A 23,553-nucleotide genomic window follows, 5' to 3' on the forward strand; every position below is an offset into this window, starting at 1 on the left:
ATTAAATTTATATCACCAGTCAATCAGAGGTTGCTATTTGAAATGTAAGTGTTGTGTTTTTGCTGCCCAAAACACTTTGTGTGGTTTCACGTTCTTAGGAGTGACTCGGTTCAGTGTGGAGCAAGTAGCTGTTCGTTTTGGCAATGTCTATGAAAGAACAGTCTGTACCAATCCATGGTTTTGTGGCGGACTGTGTAGTACTGCAGGAGCTGACAGACCTGTCAACACCTCTATGTGCATGTTGTATTCCTTAATAGGAGTTGGACGAGGGAGATTTGTTACAGTTTTGCTCTTCACTCTCCTCTGCACCGTGTTCCCAGGAAACAGACACTTTGCAAACACCAGTGGATCCTTTCTAATCCATTTTATAGACCCACACAGGGATTGCCTGGCCAGTGCCTTTGATCGTTTGAAGGGGCAGTCTTTGTGGTTCTCCCTGTATCCCACAGGCCCTAAAGTTCATGGTATACATGTCTTTGGAAAGCCTTGGACTTGTGTAAAAGTTATCCACATAAAGATTGCATCAAGAATGCAGGCGTGGTCAGGGGCTATGAACTACGAAACCTTTGTTCAGTGATCTCCATGATTTCACAGAATAATGAATGTGCCTTTTTCTCAAGTCTCCCATTCCAAAATGCTTGAACTCCCACTTTGTAGGCTTTGCTTTTTTATATTTGGATATTCCTGTATTGGCCTTAGTGGCTACCCTCTTCTCATCTATTGCCAAATTTCGTTTAGTGTGGTATTGAGATAGGCAGGCGAATGACATCCAGGATTTACACAGTACAGTTAAAATTCCTCATTACACACATCAGTCCATTTGTATTTTTTTCCCTGTTGCTATGGTTTTACATGCATGCTTGTTTGAGTCTTCACAGTGTCATCAGAGGAAAGTTATTGGAACAACTCCAGTGGAGTGTATGTGGCTGTGGTATTCATTCAAGGAATGAATCTGTTTTTTTTTAGACTAGAGAATATAATGTTATTGAAACATTTCAGATAGCTTACACAACAATATATAGACCCTCCAGAAAAATGCGTTTATGCGATCGCAGAATTTACAGCATAATCAGCAAAATGGCGCATAATTATGCAGGGGTAACGTTTTTTCAAAAAGGCCGCATCGCATAATACGCACATCGCATCGCATAATATGCGCTTCGCATCGCACATATTTAGCAACTTTTCATATATTCCGCATTTTTCGCAACTTTTCGCATATTTTGCATATTGCCGCATATTTCCAACATTTCCGCATATTTCGCAACTTCCCGCAATTTCACCGCATAAAATTGCAAAAAACCCCGCATATTTCATCTCAAAATCAAGGATTTTAGCCCGCATAATCAAGGATTTTTGCCCGCGTTTTTCTGGAGGGTCTAAATATAATAACACTTCCATGTGCTTTCTTTTTTTCCATTATAAAAACTAGTAATACAAACATCAGGGTTTTCTAGTTTTATTGAAGCATTTCAGGTAGCTTACACAACAATATACCATTTTCATGTCATTCTTTGTTTTCATTATAACAACGGATAATACTAAGTAAGTAAGTAACCTTGGGAACCAACTGTTCCCGAGCCATGTGGCCCATAGGTCAGGATTCTATCTCCTGTTTCTGTAGCATGAGGCGGCTTCATGTACAAGTAAAGTACACCCCCTGGACATGACGCTAGAATGTCACGGATAATACAAACATCAGGGTTTTACAGGCCATACTCACTGAAAGGATACACACAAGAGTGAATAAATAGGCTAGAATTTCAAAGTGTACATACATGTATTTTCAAAGATGAAAGAAGTATGGCATACAGCGATTTAGCCGTGGAGCAATGTATGGCAGCATGCATACTAAATTAAGGAAGACCACTGAAATGCAGTGCCAGCAGTAAGCAGTGCAAAGCTACAGCTATTTTATTGCTGTATATGTAAATGAGCCTGAATCATTTCTGTGTTGTCGTTTGAATATTAATTACATTTGGAAACTCTTGACCTTGTTCCACTTTTTAATGTCACTGATAAGTTGAACTCCCAACACATGCAAAAGATGATGGCTGATTTACCTTGAACTTTGACCTCAGTGCTGGTTCTGTTGTCATGATGGCTCTTGAGCGCTGTTATCTCCCACAGTGGAATTAGTTTAGTCTCTAACCTCACCTGGTCCTATATGAAGGACAGTGTATGTATTCTTAGCTTAATAAGCGGCATCACGTTGTGTTCGTTGACACATCTCATAGACCCGATGACAAGGATGCAGTCAAGAAATAATTCTTTTGGCAGCAGTGCCACTATGAAGCCATGCATGAAGAACTGAAAGGAAACATGATCAATTCACCGGCAAAATTCATCTCTAATCGAAATCCATAACATTCAAATTTGTCTGACCATGGGATCAAACAGAAAATATATATAGAGAAGTAATACAATATAGCAAAGCTGCTCCATCCTTAAGCCTGATTTATACTTAGTTGTGCACTGGTATCTCGCACCGAAAATAGCAGCTCGACAAGCTCGCAGCGCCTCAATGCTTAGCGGAAGTATAAGTCGAGCTTTTTTTCCTGATGTATATGTAGCAGTAGTGGCTCAGAGCCTCTGCCTGATGACCAAAAGCCTAATATCTCCCCCGGCCAAGGGGGAATTCTCCTTTAGGCTAGTGGTTGGAATCCGGGGCGTTACATATACTTGTATACCAGATCTATAAGCTCACAACGCATCGCACTGTGATGAGTTGTGAGCTTGTACACCGGGTATTTTAGGTGAGCGACACCGGCACGCAACTAAGTATAACCGGGCTTAGTGAATGGACCAGTGCTGACCTGGCAGAGAGAAAGCTGTTGTATTTTCAAATCTCCCTTCCCTTGAGTGGATCGATCCCTGCCTGGAAATCGAGCTCATCATCGGAGTCCTCCTCTTCTGATAATGTTTAAGTCTTTTCATACAGCACAGCCTCTTACAGCACCAAAGAAAGCAATTATTCAGCTGTAAATTTTGACGAGTCATTGTTGCTTCCCCAGCTTTGTTTTACTTTATTCAGCAAGTCTCAAAAAGGTGCTACCATTCCTCCGGCAATAATGACAGGCACCCTGTCTGACACATTATAATACCTCTAAAATCAACAAAGTGAAACAAGTTGCCTGTTTCAGCCAGACCCGAGATACAGTGATGTAGTACATATAGATGTGCATTATATTTAAACGTTTTGAGTTATTGTTGTGCCTATCCTTTTGTGTCACGCTGAATGCATATTGTTCCATCATCAACTGAGAGTACTAGGTCGTAGGTATTTCCGGTATATTTTGATTTGCTCATTTGTTCATTATGCATAGCTCTGTTTGGTCTGGAGACTAGCCTGAGGAGTGTACCAAAAGATTAGCATTTACAATTTTTATATTTTTCTTTTATACAGATTACTATCTGTTCTGACAAAGTTATGGACACAAATGTAGGTGTTATGTCTTTGCGGAAAATGATATTTTTTTTTGTTCTGCAGTGGTAACAGGTTTTACACTTAAATGTAGGTGTAGGCTAATAGCTAATTATCATTCTTTATCATTATGTGATAGTTTAAGATATGCACCAGATATCCACAGCATATTTCCACTCGTCCCTACATGGTACAGTACCAGCACAAAGTTGAAATAAATGAGTTGGTGGTTATAGTCAGGCCATATGGAAGAATGAGGGAGCTAACTGCCTGCGGTTGCAAGCCGTGTGTGGAGGGGGGGGGGGGGTGATCTCCCCCTTGAGGCTAAAGCCCAACCAATATGGTATTCTTGGAACCAATACCAATTATAATATTACATTTGCAAAAGAAACGATTGTTCATCTGAGATTCTGACCATTGTTTCTGAATTCCTGTTGCTGGAATGAGTAATGCACTATTTCTTGCATAGATTGTATGAACAGTTCTGTCAGCGGTTAGGATGTTCGAGCCACAATGCACTGAGCCTTTTCTCTTTTTCTATCTCTATTCTCTGCACACTGTCAAACACGCTCCGTCCTTTTCTCGGTCTGTATCAAACTGTAATTTCTCTCCGTTTCCTGTCGTTCTCTCTCCAGAGTGAGGATGGTAAGACGCCTCTCCACATGGCTGCTGCCCACGGCAGGTTCTCTCGATCTCAAGCCCTCATTACAAATGGTGAGCCTTCTGGTGTGTGTGTGTGTGTGTGTGTGTGTGTGTGTGTGTGTGTGTACACACACTGATGGTGAGACACCCACAGATGGCAGGTCTGTCTAGGGGCAGGATCAAGCAACTGTTCATTGCCTGCTCTTATTTTCAACGGCTTCCTGTAATATATATACAGTATTCCCTTTGGATGTGTGATTTTCGTGGATGCTATCAATATGTACTACTTGCTAAATTGAGTGAAAGTATGTGTATGTCCCAGTGCTGCCTTAATGTGTGCTCTTAAACAATGTGTGTGTGTGAGTAGGAGCGGAGGTTGACTGTGAGGACAAGAGCAAAAACACAGCCCTTCACATCGCTGCTCGCTACGGCCACGAGCTCATAATCACCACACTACTCAACCATGGAGCACTCACCACCAGGTCAGTATACACCATTAACTGCATTTAATTTATATTGCTATATTAATCTTTTGACAAACAATGACACCGTGAGCCTGGCTGCTGGTGTCCTGTGGGGTGGTCTGTGACTGTATGTATGTCTGGTCTCTCTCCTAGGAGAGGCGTTCATGGGATGTTTCCACTGCACCTGGCAGCTCTCAGTGGCTTCTCCGATTGCTGCCGGAAGCTGCTGACCTCAGGTTTGCACACACACACACACACACACACACACACACACACACACACACACACACACACACACACACACACACACACACACACACACACACACATCCGGTCCCCTGGGACCACTCTTTGAGAATGTAACTCGGCTGCCATTACCTGCAACTGACATTATGAACCGATGTTGTATTTGTTCAGACTTTGACATAGACACTCCTGACGACTCCGGAAGGACCTGTCTACACGCCGCGGCAGCTGGGGGGTAAATCTGTGTTTCCTCACCGCAAATGGTCTTGAGCATTCAAGCCGTCATGCCAAGCTCCCTACTTCTACTGTACATCATTTTTCCTCTTTTGTTATGATCAATGATATGTTTATTATAATTATTTGACCAGGAACCTGGAGTGTCTGAACCTGCTGCTGAACACAGGAGCCGACTTCAATAGGAAAGACCACTTTGGGAGGTGAGGTTTCAGGCTTTGACTAGATATTTATATTTATTCTGCTGATATATTGGCAGTCTTATTATTATTTTCAGTTGCTTGTTTGTTTATATCAGATTTGTACTATGTGTGCATCTGTTCTGAGCGCAGTCCATACAGGAAAAGATCAGTGATACACTCCGATTTGAACGTTCTAGGCAGATGTATTAGAATGGCCCGGTACATTCAAAGATGTATTATTCATCCCTGTGCAGTGAGAACGAAAAACTAAATTGTAAATACAGTACTTTTTGGCCAGTCTGTATCAACCCATGTTGGTTAGGCTCTAGATTCTAGCCGTTCTGCATTGGAGGTAACTGTTGGTTCTAATTGACCATATTAATCATACAGCGGCCAATACACTATTCTCGGGTGATTATGGCCACCGTGTGAGTATGGTCAATTAGCTGGGTCATCACCAGTTAGACTCTGTACTGTGGTGTCCCACTGAGTGAGAACTAATGGTGAGTCCATCCCCAGGACACCACTCCACTATGCCTCCGCCAACTGTAACTACCAGTGTGTCTTTGCCCTGGTGGGCTCCGGCGCCAGTGTCAACGAGGTGGACCAGAGAGGCTGCAGCCCCCTGCACTACACTGCTGCAGCCGATACAGAGGGAAAGTAAGCCTTACTCACTGTTGTGTGGGCACATGTGCCTCTTTATCCATTTTTATCACATAACAAGCTGTGATAAAAAAGATTTACAAACACGGTTGCTCCAGATGAATTGGTAGAGTAGAGTTCACAACTGAGGAGACCCTGGTGTTTATCCGGATACAAAGAAGCCACAACACACAGTGGAAAATGGAAACCATTGAAGATGTTAACCAAATGGCAATTTTTCTGCCCCTGTGACCGAGCAAACGCTCGGTCACAGGGGTCTCTCCAGCTCTTTAGTAAACAGATTATAGTACATTTTCAGGTAGGTGACAACATTTAAGCCAATCAGGAGAGAGCACTGAAAATGCATTTTCTGTTTAGTAAAGAGCTGGAGAGACATGGGAGACTCCTTTTACTGAACAAACACTCTTATCAATGAGTACTATCAGAATATAGCACTTATTTTAACCAAAGTAAATCACTTACCCTACCTTTAAGGCTGTGGGTATGTGATAAACAAATTATCACCCGGTGTTCATCGTTGCCTTCATATTATTCAACAATGAATACCCAGGTGACTACAGTATATGTGTGTGCGTAAGAAGCAGAGTTTGGAGCCAGGAGGCACAATTGGCTGGTGTCCAGATATTAATCATACTGTGTTATGTATTTATGTCCTGCTAGGTTATTCACAATTAATGCTTTTTTTAAAGGCATCCCAGCTCTATCTAGACAGTACTGTGGAGGTGGACACGGCCAAAGGATAGCAGAGAGAGGGGCGAACGTGTGACACTGGTCCTGGCTGGGTGAGAACTCAGGATATGGTGACTCATGTTATTTTCTCTGTGCCAGGTGTCTGGAGTACCTGCTGAGAAATGATGCTAACCCAGGAATAAGAGACCGACAGGGCTACACCCCAGTGCACTATGCCTCCGCCTACGGACACATTCTCTGTTTGGAACTGGTGGGGACTAATACGGAATTTAATAATGATGATAATAATAATAATGTATAAAAACAATCCAGTATGTTGTAATATCCACCTGCAAATAACTGGTATACTTAAAAGTATTTCTTCTTTTTCATTTTTTTACTTCCAGATGGCAGCTGAGACACCTCTTGATGTGGTAATATTAGAAACAGTTTTCTGTCTTACCTATTTCATTAATTCAATAAAATAATTCAAAGGGCAACAACTTTAAAAGTAGATGTAAATAAATCCAACATACTGCAAAAACTATAATGAGTTGGGGGGCCAGAGTGGAAGGACATCTGATTCAGTTAACTTAATGCTCCTTGTGGCAAGAGCCCCCTCTGCTGGTCAAAATATTAGTCTGCAGTTATGATTCTGCATTATTGTGATGATATAATCATGTTTACTCGAGGAGAAATTTGGATGGTTACAGCAACCAGTAGCAAAATAACATAGAGGTATATAGATTACTGTATGTAGAATACACAATCCCACTGGGGTCGGGCGTAGCCAAGTTTGTAGAGAGGTCATTTGGTAATCTGAAGGTCACCGGTTCGCCTCCTGGCCCGCCCAGACACTTAGCCCCTAACAGCTGCCCCGCCCCCCGTCCCCCTCTGAATTTACCCTGTGGGATTAACAAAGGTCACATCCCTTGACCCCCAGTATGGCATACCCCTGCTCCAACTTTGCAGAATTTTAATTTGTTTGCTGTACTATGTGAAGCGGAGAGCGACAATTTTTAATCGTGTGTGTGTGTGTGTGTGTGTGTGTGTGTGTGTGTGTGTGTGTGTGTGTGTGTGTGTGTGTGTGTGTGTGTGTGTGTGTGTGTGTGTGTGTGTGTGTGTGTGTGTGTGTGTGTGTGTGTGTGTCACTTTCAGCTTCTGGACACTTCAGGCACAGACCTCCTGAATGATTCAGAAAGCCAAGCCCCCCTCAGCCCGCTACACCTAGCGGTGAGTCCTCAGTGTTCCTCTACTGCAGAGTTTCCCAAACTTTATCAGCTTGTCACACAAAAGATAGTTTTGGGCTCTCCCCGGGACACAAGCTTACACAAATACATTATATGAATTAAGCACTAAAGCCCTATTTTAAAAAAATAGCCTATCTACATGCTCACAACGCGTCTCATCGCAACACGTTGTGAGCTCGTAGATCGGCTATTTTAACTGCTACGTTTTTTTATTTGGGGTTTAGAAATATTCTGAAATTCTCTACAAATTCATCCGTTCTCTCCCCTCCCTAACAATAGCATGATTATAAATGAAGCTGTATTTGACTAGTATGGCACCTCTTGCATGTGTCTCTCCCCAGGCATACCACGGTCACTGTGGGGCGCTGGAGGTGCTCCTGAATTCCCTGTGTGAGGTGGACGTGCGGAGCCCAGAGGGGCGGACTGCGCTGAGCCTGGCCTGCTCCAGGGGCCACCAGGAGTGTGTGTCATTGCTGCTGCACCACAGAGCCTCATCCATGGCCCGCGACTACACGCAGAAGAGGATGGCCATACATGCCGCAGGTACACAGGTTTTTGGTTTGTCACACTTTGTTATACTAATGTTACTGGCTTGGTTAGCTCAACAAGTTTGGCTGCTGGCCATACATTATAATCAGTCTATTAAATAACATTGTGTGCATGTGTTCCCTCAGCTATGAATGGCCACCCAGAGTGCCTGCGCCTTCTCCTCAACAGCAAAGACCAACTCGCCTCTGTGGACATACAGGATGCCAACGGACAGTGAGTGTGTGTGTTCGTGTGTGTGTGTGTGTGTACAAAATGGCTTCAGTGGGAAGTTTTCAGTGAGTGTGTGTGTGGGGGGGAGCTTGAACAGGAGTCCCTTGATGCTAGCAGTGCTAAGTAGACACACACTGTGTGTGTACTCAATGACAATGACAACATTATTGTCTGTTTAGTTGATGGTTCTGTTTTGTGTGTGTGTGCAGGAGTCCGTTGATGCTAGCAGTACTAAGCGGACACACAGAGTGTGTGTATGCTCTACTCAGTCAGGGAGCCAGTGTAGAGGCCCGGGACCGCTGGGGCAGGACAGCACTACACCGCGGGGTGAGACAGACACACACACATGCACGCACACGCACACCTCTCCTTGCATTGCTACACTTTAGACTGTTTTCCATCTATTGCGTTCATTCCCTAATCTCTAACCTTAAAGCTGCATCTGTCCTATCCGGCATTCGAACCGTGCGAGTGCCAAAAAAGTTCTACTGCTGAGCTAAGACGGAAAGCCCTTTTGGGTATGGGAGATATTGCTTCAAGGAATACCTCTTGTCAACCAGTAGTAAATTATGGATTGCAACTTTAACCACCACCACTATGCCTGACCTTTTACTCCTACCTTACTCCTAACCTACCTATAACTTTAATTATATCTCTAACTACCTAACTGTAATTATATCACTTAAGTGTCCTAACCCTAAAACAGCCTCTTGCAAAGTGAGGACCTGCAGAATGTCCTCACTTTCCATACTTTTAGTCAAATTGCTATCCTGTAGCAGTAGAAGTTCACACACACACACACACACACACACGCGCGCACACACGCACACACACACACACACACACACACACACACACACACACACACACACACACACACACACACACACACACACACACACACACACACACACACACACACACACACACACACATCTACCTATAACCTACACAGTTTTTTGATAGAATATTTTCTTTGTTCTGATCAATCCAAGTCACGATGTCGTGTCAGTGACGTTATTTCCTTTCTCCCCCAGGCAGTGACAGGCCAGAAGGAGTGCGTGGAGGCCCTCCTCCAGCGGGGGGCTACAGTGTGTGTGAGGGACATCCGGGGGCGCACGCCCATCCACCTGGCTGCCGCCTGCGGCCGCGTGGGCGTCCTGGGAGACCTGCTGCGGGCGACCAGCACCTCACACAATGACATGCACCACACCGACAGCCAGGGCTACACGCCACTGCACTGGGCCTGCTACAATGGTATTAATAGCTACCCTGTAAAATCCTCCGTGATAGATGGGTACAGTAGATTAACACTGAGGATTTTACTGTTTACTGCTAACAATAAAGAATTTATATAGGCCCTTTCCTACATAGAATATAACTCATACATCTATTCTTCTATTTTGAGGTATTTTACTTACTCAGGTTATCTTACTCTTTAAGACCGAAACATTGTTATATTCCCATTAAAGCTCCCCGGAAAATGATTGACCGAATGGACACTTGGACACACCCAGAGATAAAATAAATGGTATAAAATGGGCGTCCGTGGCCTAATGCATATCAAAGTGAGGGTCCTTGAAATTAAAAAGGTTTAGAATCACTGCCTTCAGTTGTTGTTCCTCTGTTGCTCTCCAGGTTATGATGCGTGTGTGGAGATGCTGTTGGAACACGAGGCGTTCAAGAAGCTTCAGGGCAACCCCTTCAGCCCACTGCACTGTGCTGTGTAAGACTGTGTGTTTGTCAATGTCTGAAGTGCATGTACATTATGTTCAGGCTGGCGACCCAAATCCCATTTTTGGCCTGTCAAGGTTGGAGTCATTTTGGTCAGCAGCAACAGCTTGGAAACTGATTTTTGCTAATCAGATATGAACCGCATTCAGAGGTGGTTTTTGAAATGCGATTCAAGTCTGATTTCTAAAGATGTGTTTCAGTCTCGGACTCTGAGGCCTGATTAAAATGTTGTCGTACGAAGTCGCACTGCGGTGCCTTGTCAGCTTGTAGATCTGCTATTTTCAGTGGGCGACACCGCCGTATAAATATTATTACTCGTGCCTACAGTATGTCGTTATCACAGCAAGCAATTCAGATAGGTCAACGATGCCGGAATACAAAATCCATTCTGTTAACTTGCAAATAAAAGTGTGGACAGTCAGTCCTGAAGATCGCTTTTGAAAAATAAATTGGATTTGACTCTAGTCGTAACAAAGCTTTTCGGGCTGCATGATACTGATGAGAAAGTCATATTATTGCATATTTTTGGGCTCAAATACAGTTCAAAAGGGGCAGGCCGGGGATACTAAGAGCTAAACAAAAGTTTGGTTTAATGTCTTGAACTTCTGTACGGCATCATAATACTTTGCAGCTGAAACACTTTCTCTTATATAAAAATGAGATTTGCAATATGTTATGACTGAATGTGCATGTATTTACATTACATTGCTGCTGTTGTCTTGTTTCAGTATGAGCGATAATGAGGCGGTGGCTGAGATGCTGATCGACACTCTGGGCGCCGCCATCGTCAACAACACTGATTCGAAGGGCAGGTGAGTCCGTTGTGTCACATTGACGGCGCTTGTGAAGGGCATGGAGTTCAACATTGGTGAATTTTGACCAGGCCCCAACCAATACGGAAAGAAGGGCGATCGTTGACCCCACACTTGGCGGCCATTTTGCTTGTAGTTACCTTTCAGTGAGCCAACCGCTCTAACATAAGTCAAATGAACTACTCACCAGAAAACTGGCACTCATTCCACAACCCTAGTGTTGATTTTGACAGCAAATTTTGATTTAGTTTTAGTCATAGTCTTTTGAATAAACTTCCATTTTATTTTTATTTCGTTTTAGTGATAGTTTAGTCATCTGATTTTTTTTTGTTTTTGTCTAGTTTTAGTTGACTAAATATCATAAGATTATAGTTGACTAAATCTGCAGTTGATTTAGTCGACTAAAATGTATGTTGGTGGTGCCTTGATGGCGTCGTAATGGCTGATTTTACACTTGGTTGCATACTGAAAATAGCCGATCTACAAGCTCACAACGCGTCCCTGCGCGACGCGTTGTGAGCTTGTAGATCTGCTATTTTCAGAGTGCAAGACCCGAGCGCAACCAAGCATAAAATGACTTGTCTTTTAGTTCTACTGGGTCTTTTCTACACTCGTCCCTCACTAACATTTTAGTCTAGTTTGTATTTGTTGACGAAATTGTCAATATATTAAGTCTTAGTTTTAGTCATCATAGCTTAGTTTTTATTTAGTTTTTATTTAGTTTTCGTCAGTGAAAAAAGGTAGTCGACCAACATTTTTCGTCATAGTTTTAGTCGACGAAATCAACATTCCACAACCCGCAAGACATGGGAAATGTACGCGTCAACTGTGTGTGTTATACCGCAGGACCCCCCTCCATGCTGCAGCATTCTCTGACCATATGGAGTGTGTGTCGCTGCTCCTGAGTCACGGAGCCAAGCCTGACACCGCTGACACACACACTTGCAGCACGCCGCTCATGATGGCCGCTCACAATGGACAGACCAATGCTGTCGGTCAGTGTGTGCGCGCACACACACACACACACACACACACACACACACACACACACACACACACACACACACACACACGGTATCAGTGTTGGCATTTTATCTCTAAATGGTCTCTGTAGTCGAACCGCCAGTCCCTTTTATCTTCTGTTCTCTAAACTGAACACACATTTACATATTATCCACCAAGTGAATTCCATGGGCAAGCAGACAGTAAAAGTGACGTTTGCCTCTGTTGGGTTTGTTACAGAAGTGCTAGTTAGCAGTGCTAAAGCGGACCTCACAGTGCAGGATTCCAACAGGAACACAGCCTTACATCTGGCATGCAGCAAGGTAACCCCCACTACGACTGTTCTAATAACCAAAATTACAGGACTATACAATCAGACTAGCCATTAGCCAAATGCAAAATAATTTACAGTCCTGACGTGTTATATTTATGCCATACACACATACAGTATCCAGACGTTTGTTCATTACCTCTCTCTCCACATTCTGATCCTCCCAGGGTCACGAAACGAGTGCCTTGTTGATTCTGGAGAAGGTCAACGACAAAAACCTCGTCAACTGTACCAACTGTGCTCTACAGACGTACGTACTGTTAGACAAGCCATAAGGATACGCTTTCCAACAGGCAGTGATACAGTCTCTTTGCCTCCTGGGGCTATAATCAAAAAACTAAATTAGAATTTCACTAGCAGGTGTAAAACTGTAACTGTACTCACTGTGTCCACTCCCCTCCGCCAGGCCCCTTCATGTAGCAGCCAGGAACGGTCTGACAGTTGTGGTCCAGGAGCTGTTGGCGAAAGGCGCCAGCGTGCTGGCAGTGGATGAGAATGGTCAGCATACACACACACACACACACACACACACACACACACACACACACACACACACACACACACACACATCCTCTTCCTCATTTCACTCTGAGAATGTACAAATGTAACCAAACAGACCCATAAGGGTTGATTTGGTTACACAAATGGATCAATTAACAGAGGATTATACTGTGTACTAAGTTAACAAAGTATTTATATAGCGTAAGTAACAATGGACCCTAATGCAGTGGTTCTCAAACTCTTTCGTGCCAAGGACCCCCAAATTGATATGTATGTGGCCGCGGACCCCCACCTGTTAATGTGTTGTGCCAGGGACCCCCAGACGCAAAGATTTGTGTTAAAGTTTTCGCCTTTAATTAAAAAAAAAAAAGATTTGCACACATTTTCAAGATAAAAAAAAAATAGCAGATCTACAAGCTCATACAGTAGCACGGTGCTAAAGTGGTTAAAATGATTGTGACGCTTTATTAACACATTTTGCTGGGGACCCCCTGGTACCCCCCCCCCAAGGACCCCTGGCTAGGACCCCTGACTATGTCTCACTCCCCCACGCCTCTGTGTCATCAGGTTACACTCCGGCGCTGGCGTGCGCCCCCAACAGAGACGTGGCGGACTGCCTGGCGCTCATCCTCAACTCCATGATGCCCGCCTCGCCCATGGTCACCGTAGCGACGCTGCCCGCGCTCTCGCTCGCCCCTTCGGCGGTCAACCACCACCAACCCTCCTCGAACCACATCTCCAAAGGCGTGACCTTTGACTCCCTGCCCTCTCTGCGCCCCGACCACGCGTCATACTGCAGACCGGACCGCCCGTCGCTGTCCTCCGTCTCCGGGGACGACGAACTCAACGATTCCGACTCGGAGACGTACTGAGGGGCGACCGCCTCTCGCCGGCGTTTTCCCCCCGAACTCTGCTATTTGGATTCGGTCCTAAAAAGGACTTGGCGGACCGGCCCCACTACTCAGGAACCCCATCAGAAATGATGGGACAGACGTAAACCAGAGAAGAAGAAAACGGTGGAGAACTACTACTACAAAAAAGAAAGAAGAACAAAAAAATAAGTAGTGGCTGGATTCCATTTTTTGGGCTTTCTTTTGTGTTTGATTTGTCCAAAGGGTAGAAAGCAAATCCAGATAGCAAGACAAGCATAGTAGCCTAAGATGTATGCACACACTACATTATTTCTACCAACTTCACTGTGTGGTTACTGGTTGTTTTTTCTGTGAACTTGAAGCAGCATTGTGTGTGTTTTTTTTTTCTTTTCTTTTTGTTCTTTTCACTCATGTTTTGTACAATGGTTGGTGGCTTTTTCACTATTTCCTCCACTATATGAGAACGGTAGTTGAACTACTGTACTGTGAAGGCCTGCTTTTTCTATTGTATAATACAGTAGGAAAGAGACAAGGAAGGGAGGGAAGGGGGTTTAGTGTTTGAACCCTGTACGTTGTGATGATTTGGTGTGCGCTCTAACTGGCTGGCGCGCCCTTGAGCCAAGGTCATGACACTACGGGCACCCTATTGCCTGCTGCTGCTGCTTCTTTTTTTTTCCATTACCAGATTTGAAACACTTCATCTACATGCATCTACGGCAATAGCAGAGAGACAATCTTCAAGGGACCAAGAGGCTTGAGGACTCTCTTACTTTGTGGTGGTTTTGTTTTTCGGATTTTGTCTCCTGAGTCGTCCTCCAAGCCGTCACAGTGGACACCGCTTGCTGTCGCTCACATTTGAAACGGCAAGTCCCGTTTTCAGTTTCTTTGCCCCTCAATCGTGTGTCGGTTCCTACCCGGGAGAAGTGAAATGAATGATGCAAAATGATTCTCACAGGGGGCTGAATGCTGTGTCCTTCTGATGGAGACGGGATTAGTTTCTGGCAGCAGGTGAATGTACAGTAAGCTGTGTTTAACTACGTGATTGGCTGACCAGTGGACTACCACACACATTCATTTGGAGATCAAACCTGTTGAGGCGTTTATCTCTGCTGTTTCAAGAAATGATGATGGCGTTACAGTTCCCTCAGTGTTTTTAATGCCTGATTTATGGTTGGGATGCGCACCATGTCGTCTACCGAAAACAACCGCTCTATCAGTTGTTTTCGGTGCATGACACAGCACGCAACCAAGTATGAATCAACCTTAACAAGCAACCTTGGGCTCTGTGCTACTTATTGTCTACGTACTGTACTGTAAGACAGGAACACGTGTGTGTGTGCGTGCGTGTGTGTGTGTGTGTGTGTATATGTGTGTGTGTATGTGACAAAAGTGCAGAAACTTTGCCTTTTTAGGAGCAACATTTGGGCAATTAACTTATCTTGGTGCAATGTAAAAAAAATAATTATGAATAAATAAAAGTGAAATTTCCCTGGAGTTCTTAGCATTCTGTTATAGAAATCAAATGATGATGCATACTGTACATGTAAGGGGCGGAGACTGGCAGACAGTTATTTAGTCACAGCCTTGTTCAATAGGTATCAATTCCGCATTGACAACACTATTCTGCTCTTTGGTACACCTAATTCAAATGTACCCACCATTACATTTTAATACCCGAACCCATGTTATGAAATGTCTGTGAAAAGGTTCCATAGAGAAGATTGACTACAGCCCAGAGGATTAGCTTCTTGTAATAAACAAATGTCACTGAGACTATGACATTGATAGCTGACTGGAGTATTAAGGGGATATACAATACTAAAGGTGGACATTCAAGAAAAAAAGATCCTGGTTTATAATGAAAAATTACCAGATGAATATACACATGAATAAAATGTATAAAATCTTGAAAGCAAGTGTGATAACCCCTACCTGTACTAGGTAAGCAGCTACTCCTATCTCAAAGGGCATTTCAGATCTGTGCAATCACCATGGACACAGCTTACATTAACCTCTGCCTCAAACAACTTTCAAATCAATCATGGCCTGTAACTCTTGAACTGTAGGTGTACAATAAAACGTCCCATGTAGGCCACGCCTATTTCCGCCTGACAAGATTCTTCAAAACACTTTTTGCTACAACTCGTACAGATTTTGTCCAAAACTTTCACAAATCGGTGATCAAGGTGTATCTATCAGCTTTTTAAGATTCCATTCAGATTGGCTATGATTGGCTTTCCATGTTTCTGGGAGGGTTTACACAAATGGCACATTGCTGCATGAATGCAGTGTCCGATTGTCATGAAACTTTGCTCACACACTCCCATTAGACCAAAGAAGAAACTCCACCCCAAAGTTTTCAAATCGGCCTCATGGTGGCACTTCAACTGCCCACTTCATTCTTTTTTTCCCCTTGATTCCTTGGACCATGATGCAAGTTTGCTAATAGGCCCCAACCTTTTGTACAGAAATCTGTACACATTATCTCTGAAGTCATCTGATCAAGATCAGATGTCATATCAGTCATATTTCTCATATACTATTCCAATTGTCTATTTCATGTCCCTGTGAGTTTTAATTTATAAAATTCTTATTTAGACTACAGAGCCAAAGTATTGATGGTTAATTGTCTGAAAATGCACATTACATGAATCCAACATATTAATAGAAACTATAATGTGTAAAAAACAAAACATTCATTTACACAACACTGATGATGCTGACAAACAAGTATATGAAGCTATCTATGAAATCTGCAAGTTAAATCTATCTGCAACACAGTTTTATACATGGGGTCCCTGCTTTATCTCTCTGTCAGCTAAGGGGTCCTTGGCCTGAAAATCGTATAGTGTTATAATAGTGATGGATATAATGTAGTCCACAGGCCTTTATATATGATATTTGCATACACAGTGAAATGAGGTATCTGCATTTAACCCATCCTAAGTAACAGGAGCAATGGGTGCTTCCGGGATCGAACCTGGGACTTATGGCTTCCCATGCGGGATCTCTAACCATTCAGTTATGGCCGCCCCATCATCAGATATTCTAAGGCAGTTGTTCTCTGTAACAGTAAAGGGGTTTCAGCGGTTCCCCAGCAAAATTAGGAATAGTAATATCATAATAAAAGACTGTCTTGCTAATAAAGTGTCACTGTCTCTCATTATTGACAAGGTATTTGATATTACCTTTATTATGTAATAAATTAATGTAATGTAAAGCATTTCATCCTCTATATATTGTCCAGCAAAAGAGGCAAGAAGGAGCATATTGAAAAGTGGAAATGGTTAAGTTTGTCTGTGGATTTTTTGTAATTAAATATTTAGTGTACGAGTGTTCAGAAATCTGATTAGAATCTAATTTCAAACCACTTAGGAATGTTAACCCTAACCTAACCATAAGTTAATATTTAGAAAAAAGGTAAAGAACACATACTCATAAGGCCCCATAAGAAAGATTTGTGTTTAAAACTGTCAAAAGTATAAAGAAATTGTCAAAGAAATTTCAAGATTTTTCAAAATGTAAATCAGTTATTTGTAGGATTTGAACTCAGGACCTTTGGATCTTGTAAAGAGTGTCCTTACACAGTAAGCTATTGATCCTGTTAGTCATCAGAAGCTAAATGGATTTATCACAAAAAAGCCAGAGGCTTGTTTCCATTGTGCTCCAAACTGCTCCATAAACAATCCAGACAAACAACAGCACATACAAACAAAAATAAATCCAACTGCATATCTTGATATATTTTGTTTGTATCGTTGTTTGTTGTTATTTAAAGAAGGAAGAAAACAGAATCTACAAGATCCAAAGGATGTGGGTTCAAATCCTCCTGTTCTTTACTCTGAACCATGTTTTGAACACTAACATCCAGAGACTACACTTAAAAGCACTAAAGGAAACATGTCCAACTGTGTGGAGGTGCCGTAGGCCAGGGCAGCGGAAAGTTGGTGGACACCTCTGTGGTCTTTGGCATAGGGCCACACGCCGACCAGGGCCACAGGTTCAATTCCCGTCTCTGCAAGCAAGGGCCTATTTCACGAAAGCAGAATTAGGGGTTAAGCCTGGATTTAACTCCTATCCTGGCTTAATTTAGCGATGAATCGTTTTCATGAAAGTTTAATTATCTTGCCAGATTAGTTTAGCCAGAGCACCTGGATAATTTATCCATGACTCGATTTCACGAAAGAAAATTTACGCAATCCTACCTTAGTTACCATGGAAATTTAGCTGTGAAGTTAGCCTGGTAGGGACCAGGCTAACAGCCAAGCTTACTTAATCCAGTGCCTTGTTCTTCAAGTTTTTCCACAGTTAATTCAAGTGTTTGTATATGGACTCATTTTAATGACCCTGCATTCAAATGAAATAAATACAATAAGATATAATCAATGTAATGATATTATTGAAATAGAGTGTGACCATGAATCATAATTGTTTCACAATGACTCATGTGATATGTCATTCATTGTCACTCTGTTAACACTATAGTTCATATTGTTGTTAGATGTTTGATAATATATTACAGATTTTCTTGTATATTATAAAAAATGTCTGACATGGTCTTGCCCTTTAAGCAGTAAATCTGATCACAAACCAATGAGTTTCCCCTCACTTATTTAATTACCACCAGCGGGACCCCCGTGGACGGCACTGCAGATATATAAATAGATGGATTCCATGTAATCTCTACATTGCATGCATACCTGCCAACCTCAGACCGTCCGATAACAGGAGATTTTTTCCCAGGGAGGGGGTGGGGGGGGGTTCTTGACCACGCTGGGGGTCCCCCCAGGACATTTTTAACAGAGTAGATGTAATTTCCAGTATTCTGGTGGATTTTGGGAGTTTGACACTTTTATCAGGCTTTACTTAGGATCCATTAAAAAGTTAAAAGTTGCAATAAAAGTGCCGTATTTAATAATACCATTTTGCTGGGGACCCCTTGGAGGAACCCCCCCAAGGACCCCATTTTGCTTAACGCTTTTTGAAAGTCCTGAAAAATAATATAAATATAATATATAATATATACAATATAAAAAAGATATTGTCTATTGGGCGGAAACCTCATTATGGCCAAAACTGTTACTTTTATGGCCAAAACTGTTACAGAGCTCTGATTCAGCAGAAAAAGCAAAAAAAACAGAATTACCGAGCCATTCCAGGTGATAAACGGAACGCTCGTCCGAAAACACACTGCCCCTTTGTTTTTCGCGGTCCGAGGCCGCTGGTTTAGACCCGGGGCAGGGTGTTTTAGGACGACGGCTAGCGATTCAGGGGTGGAGCCAGGCTAACGCACCGGAACACACTCAAAAAACTGCAGATTCAGCAAAAATTGGAAAAAAAACAAGACTCTCCCCACCAAAATCGGCAAGACACACCATCTCCCGTTTACCTCCTCCTGTCTGCATAGTCTCGCGTCTCGCGTAGCTAGCTGCGTGAAGTGGGCGGACGCCTTTTTAGGAGACCGGAAGCAGGTTGGCGTCCGCCCACTTCACGCAGAAAGCTACGCGAGACGCGAGACTATGCAGATACGGGAAATAAACGGGAGATGTGTATCTTGCCGATTTTGGTGGGGGAGAGTCTTGGTTTTTTGCACTATTTCTGCTGAATCAGCTGTTTTTGATTAAAGTCAGCTGCGTTGCAAAAACACCATCAAAAAAGTCCGTATGACGTCCATACAACGTCCAAGAAGAGGTAGACCTCGTTGCTTTAGAATGTTTATGCTGAAAAGTAACAGTTTTGGCCATAATGAGGTTTCCGCCCGACAGACAATATATTTATATTTATATTGTAGCCTACATGCAAAATTGCTGCTATACAAAAACGTATTGTTACTGCACTGTTTCTTTCATTTGTAACCCTCAACAGTGGGATAAAATCAATATGGTAACGTTTTATGCAAATGAGCCATGCGGTCGAATGTAAACAAATCGCTAGTGCAGTCTGGATCTGTCATGACAGTCATGGATGAACTTCAACCTGGTGTTTGCACTTTCTCCATTTTTGACCCATCTAAATAAACGTTTGGATTTCAAACATAACGTTTTTGACCCTGGCGAGGGTGGAAGTTGAAAGTGTGACTTCTGCTTTCCCTACTGCTGCTCTTTCCATAGCTCACTCGGAAGAGGTCTTGACTTCAGACCACAAGATCATAGGATCGAATCCCAGCAGCACAGGAACCTTGGCATCTGAGCAATCTGGCTCCCAAGGGTCAACTATCTTTTTTCGCCTTTATCATAAAGGTTGCTGGACAATATATATAGAAGATGAAATGCATAATTTATTAAATAATATAAAGGTAATATCAAATACATTGTAAAAAATGAGAGACATGACGCTTTATTAGCAATACAGTCTTTTATTATATTATTCCTCATTTTGCTGGTTTCCCCTGAAACCCCTTTACTGTTACAGAGTAGAACTGCCTTAGAATCTTCAATGGTGATGTGGCCATAACTGAATGATTAGAGAGCCTGCCTAGCAAGCCATAAATCCCCTGTTCGATCCCAGGCCAATACAATGTGTCAAAGTGTCCCTGAACAAAACACTTAAAAGAATAGTTCACCAAATTAATACTTATTGTCTATCAATTACACACTCCATGAAGCCTTGAATTCATGGAGATTTTTTAGTTTTTGACACATTCCTGAGCACAGACTCAGACATATTGGTTGGATGCATGGCGCATATAATAGGCTATCGCATTGTAGATTAGTAGGCAATAATTCCAATATTCACTATACATTCCTCATGTTTAAGCCTAACTGAATTATATATTTATGAACTTGCATATAAATTGTATATATTTTTGGACGACTTGTGCATTTAATTTGTCGGCAATACTTTGCCACGCTTTCTCCCTGGATCCATTTATTGCGGCCATGTTTCCTTTCTTGCTTATTATACATTTTACTTCCTCGTATGATTCCGGGGAGACATCAAATTTCTCTTTTGGGTCTTGAGTCGAACCAATTACTCCCGCGGAGACATAAAATTTATCTTTTGGGCCTTGAGTCTTGGGCCTCAAGCATGTACCCCTCACTGCAGCGCGCAGTAGGGAGGAGGGGGCGGGGTTTAGGGAGGAGGGGGCGGGGCTCCGTGAGGAGGGAGCGGGGCTCCACTGCTTGACTGTTCACAGTACTGATCATTTTGGACCATGACGGAGGCGCGCCGACTCAGCAGACCTTGAGGCCGAGGAGACGCGCCCGAGCGCCTCCAGGCGCGAGTGCCCGCGTCGACCGGCCGATGGTCTGCTAGTCGACTCAGCGCCGTTCGAGTTATGTACCGATATGGACAGAATAGTAAATAATGTTTTGGTGAGAGCGTTTGCCCCAACTGTCACTCAAAGTGGCTACTGGCCAATCATGGAGTCACGCCAGGGAGTAACCCCACCCACTCCTCTCAAAACCCCACCCACTCCTCCTCCATAACCCCGCCCACTCCTCCTAGGAGAAGCCCCGCCCCGATCTGCGGGCTGCAGTCAGGGGCTTCTCGAGACTCAAGGCCCAAAAGAGAAATTTGATGTCTCCGCGGGAGTAATTGGTTCGACTCAAGACTCTTTTGGGTCATGAGTCATGGGACTCAAGACTCAAATCCTGGAAATCAAATCCTGGAAATGGCAAATCAGCATGCGTCTGTCTCCCTGGGGTCTAGTGCTGTAATAGGGATAGACTCCTGTGTTCTTGGCTGTTGCTGACAATAAGCCCACTTGTAAAGTGCATGAGCCAAATGCCTTTAATTAATTTGGTGGAATGACCCATCACGTTCATGTAATGTCAATGTACAGAGGTTAGTGTGCTTGGTTAGCTCTGTTGGAAGAGCTCTTGACTTCAGACCACAAGGTCATGGGATCAAATCCCAGTACAGGATACTTGGCATCTGGGCAATCTGGCTCCTATGGGTCTACTATCTTTTTTCGCCTTTATCATAAAGGTTGCTGGACAATATATATAGGATGAAATGCATAATTTATTAAATAATATAAAGGTAATATCAAATACATTGTAGAAAATGAGAGACATGACGCTTTATTAGCAAGACAGTCTTTTATTATATCATTCCTCATTTGGCTGGTTTCCCCTGAAACCCCTTTACTGTTACAGAGTAGAACTGCCTTAGAACCTCAGCTGATGATGTGGCCATAGCTGAATGGTTAGAGAGCCTGCCTGGCAAGCCATAAATCCCAGGTTGGATCCCAGGCCTCAGCAATGTGTCAAAGTGTCCCTGAACAAGACACTTAAAAGAATAGTTCTCCCAAAAAATACTTGTTTTCTATCAATGACACACTCCATGAAGCCTTGAATTCATGGAGATTATTTTGTTTTTGACACATTCCTGAGCACAGACTCGGACATATTGGTTGGGCATGCATGGCGCATATAATAGGCTATCGCATTGTAGATGTATGCTTCTTGAGGGAAGGCACTAAACATCATTAAGGGCAAACATGATATAACAAAAGTTACTTACATAGACACCTGATACTAAAGTTTAACAAATGGCTGAAAGAAAATCAAACTGTCAACAAAACAAAAAAAAATGCATACACCAGTGTAATCCAAAGTGTTTAGCAGATTAATACAAATACAATATAGTAAAAATGTACAATTAAAAAGGGCAACTGTACAAACAAAAACAAAATACCAACGATAAAAGAGCACAGCAAATACTCCCACATTTACATGCAACAAATGCATGAAAATAATCATTAAAAACGTTAAAATGAAAGCTATTAAGGAGTTAAAAACATGTCTGATGAATCTGATTGAATCTTGTCATTAAAATGAATGGAAACTCATTACAGTTTGCTGGTAGAAACTGGTGATATTGGAAACGGAGGATTAGTTACTCTATACGATTGTTTCTATGGTGGTGATTAGATATTTTCCTCCAGCTGTCATGTTCGCTTGTCCTACACGTCTCTATCTAAGGACCTGAAACACATTTCATCCAGTGTCATAACACTTCAATAACTGTGGAATATGCAGCATAATAAAGAGGGAAAACATGATTGACGATGCACAAAGCATTACCTCCACATCCATTTTGTAGACTTATACATGATTTGCATAGATTGGATCAACTGCACATGTAGGTCTTGATGATTCTGTGAAACATGAGTTGAAAGTCAATAAGAAGCTTTGCAGGATGTGGGTCATATTTGAACAGTTTGATGAACAACTAAACTCTGGTAACCAACTGAGAGGTGAATACACCGATTTAATAAATCACGTAGATATCTCTGCTTACTGGACATTTACTCAACAACCACTTGACCTCAGAAGATAAATACCTCTGGACAACATTATGACTGGTCAGTATAATGTCACAATAACCATGTCTGTCTGTCTGTCTGTCTGTCTGTCTGTCTGTCTGTCTGTCTGTAAAGACTGACCATGCTGCAGTGGGATGGACACATCATCAGGAGCCCCACTTTGATTGGTCCTCTGCTCTGCAGCTGAGACCTGGTTGGTTCCATGAGCCTGAACGGGTCTGAAATTAAAATATATATTTAGCACAGCTGAAGTAGAAATAAGCTGTAATTTACTGCAGTCATGTTGATGAATAGACAGTAGTCAGGGGATATTAAAAAAATCTTGGAATAAATTCCTTACCAAAAAAAATCTTCACCAATGTGTTTGTAAAGGTGTCTAGTAACACATCTCACAAAGACTGAAATGCAGTCCCCCTAGGAGAATTTTTGACAGCTCCTTAAAGTTGGGGTACCCACCAGAACCTTGGTTAAAAAAAAAATCCAAAAAGAAATCTAAA

The 23,553-nt window shown here is 42.7% G+C and overlaps 1 protein-coding gene and 1 long non-coding RNA gene across 3 annotated transcripts in view; one reads left to right on the forward strand and one right to left on the reverse strand.

The window, feature by feature from the left end:
- The window catches only part of ankrd28a (ankyrin repeat domain 28a), a 40,537-nt gene extending 25,296 nt beyond the window's left edge, over positions 1–15,241 (forward strand). For both annotated transcript variants that reach the window (XM_080442196.1, XM_080442195.1), the window contains exons 10-29: positions 4,060–4,138; positions 4,434–4,548; positions 4,684–4,766; positions 4,948–5,011; positions 5,145–5,213; positions 5,712–5,852; positions 6,684–6,795; positions 6,932–6,958; positions 7,683–7,757; positions 8,116–8,317; positions 8,449–8,536; positions 8,743–8,860; positions 9,571–9,790; positions 10,172–10,259; positions 10,996–11,079; positions 11,926–12,074; positions 12,322–12,404; positions 12,580–12,662; positions 12,819–12,910; positions 13,481–15,241. In XM_080442196.1, the coding sequence (XP_080298322.1) occupies positions 4,060–4,138; positions 4,434–4,548; positions 4,684–4,766; positions 4,948–5,011; positions 5,145–5,213; positions 5,712–5,852; positions 6,684–6,795; positions 6,932–6,958; positions 7,683–7,757; positions 8,116–8,317; positions 8,449–8,536; positions 8,743–8,860; positions 9,571–9,790; positions 10,172–10,259; positions 10,996–11,079; positions 11,926–12,074; positions 12,322–12,404; positions 12,580–12,662; positions 12,819–12,910; positions 13,481–13,785 (2,277 nt within the window). In that variant the 3' untranslated portion in view covers positions 13,786–15,241. The remainder of the gene's footprint in view (positions 1–4,059; positions 4,139–4,433; positions 4,549–4,683; positions 4,767–4,947; positions 5,012–5,144; positions 5,214–5,711; positions 5,853–6,683; positions 6,796–6,931; positions 6,959–7,682; positions 7,758–8,115; positions 8,318–8,448; positions 8,537–8,742; positions 8,861–9,570; positions 9,791–10,171; positions 10,260–10,995; positions 11,080–11,925; positions 12,075–12,321; positions 12,405–12,579; positions 12,663–12,818; positions 12,911–13,480) is intronic.
- Positions 15,242–22,144: 6,903 nt separating this feature from the next.
- Positions 22,145–23,330, reverse strand: LOC308095348. The gene is made up of 3 exons (XR_013934060.1): positions 23,177–23,330; positions 22,815–22,888; positions 22,145–22,715 (listed from the first exon to the last, which is right to left on the reverse strand). It is a non-coding gene; the product is annotated as an uncharacterized lncRNA (long non-coding RNA).
- Between the last annotated feature and the right edge of the window lie 223 nt (positions 23,331–23,553).

Source organism: Gymnoscopelus braueri (assembly GCF_963280865.1).
Source record: "Gymnoscopelus braueri genome assembly, chromosome: 11".
Classification (NCBI taxonomy): Eukaryota; Metazoa; Chordata; class Actinopteri; order Myctophiformes; family Myctophidae; genus Gymnoscopelus; species Gymnoscopelus braueri.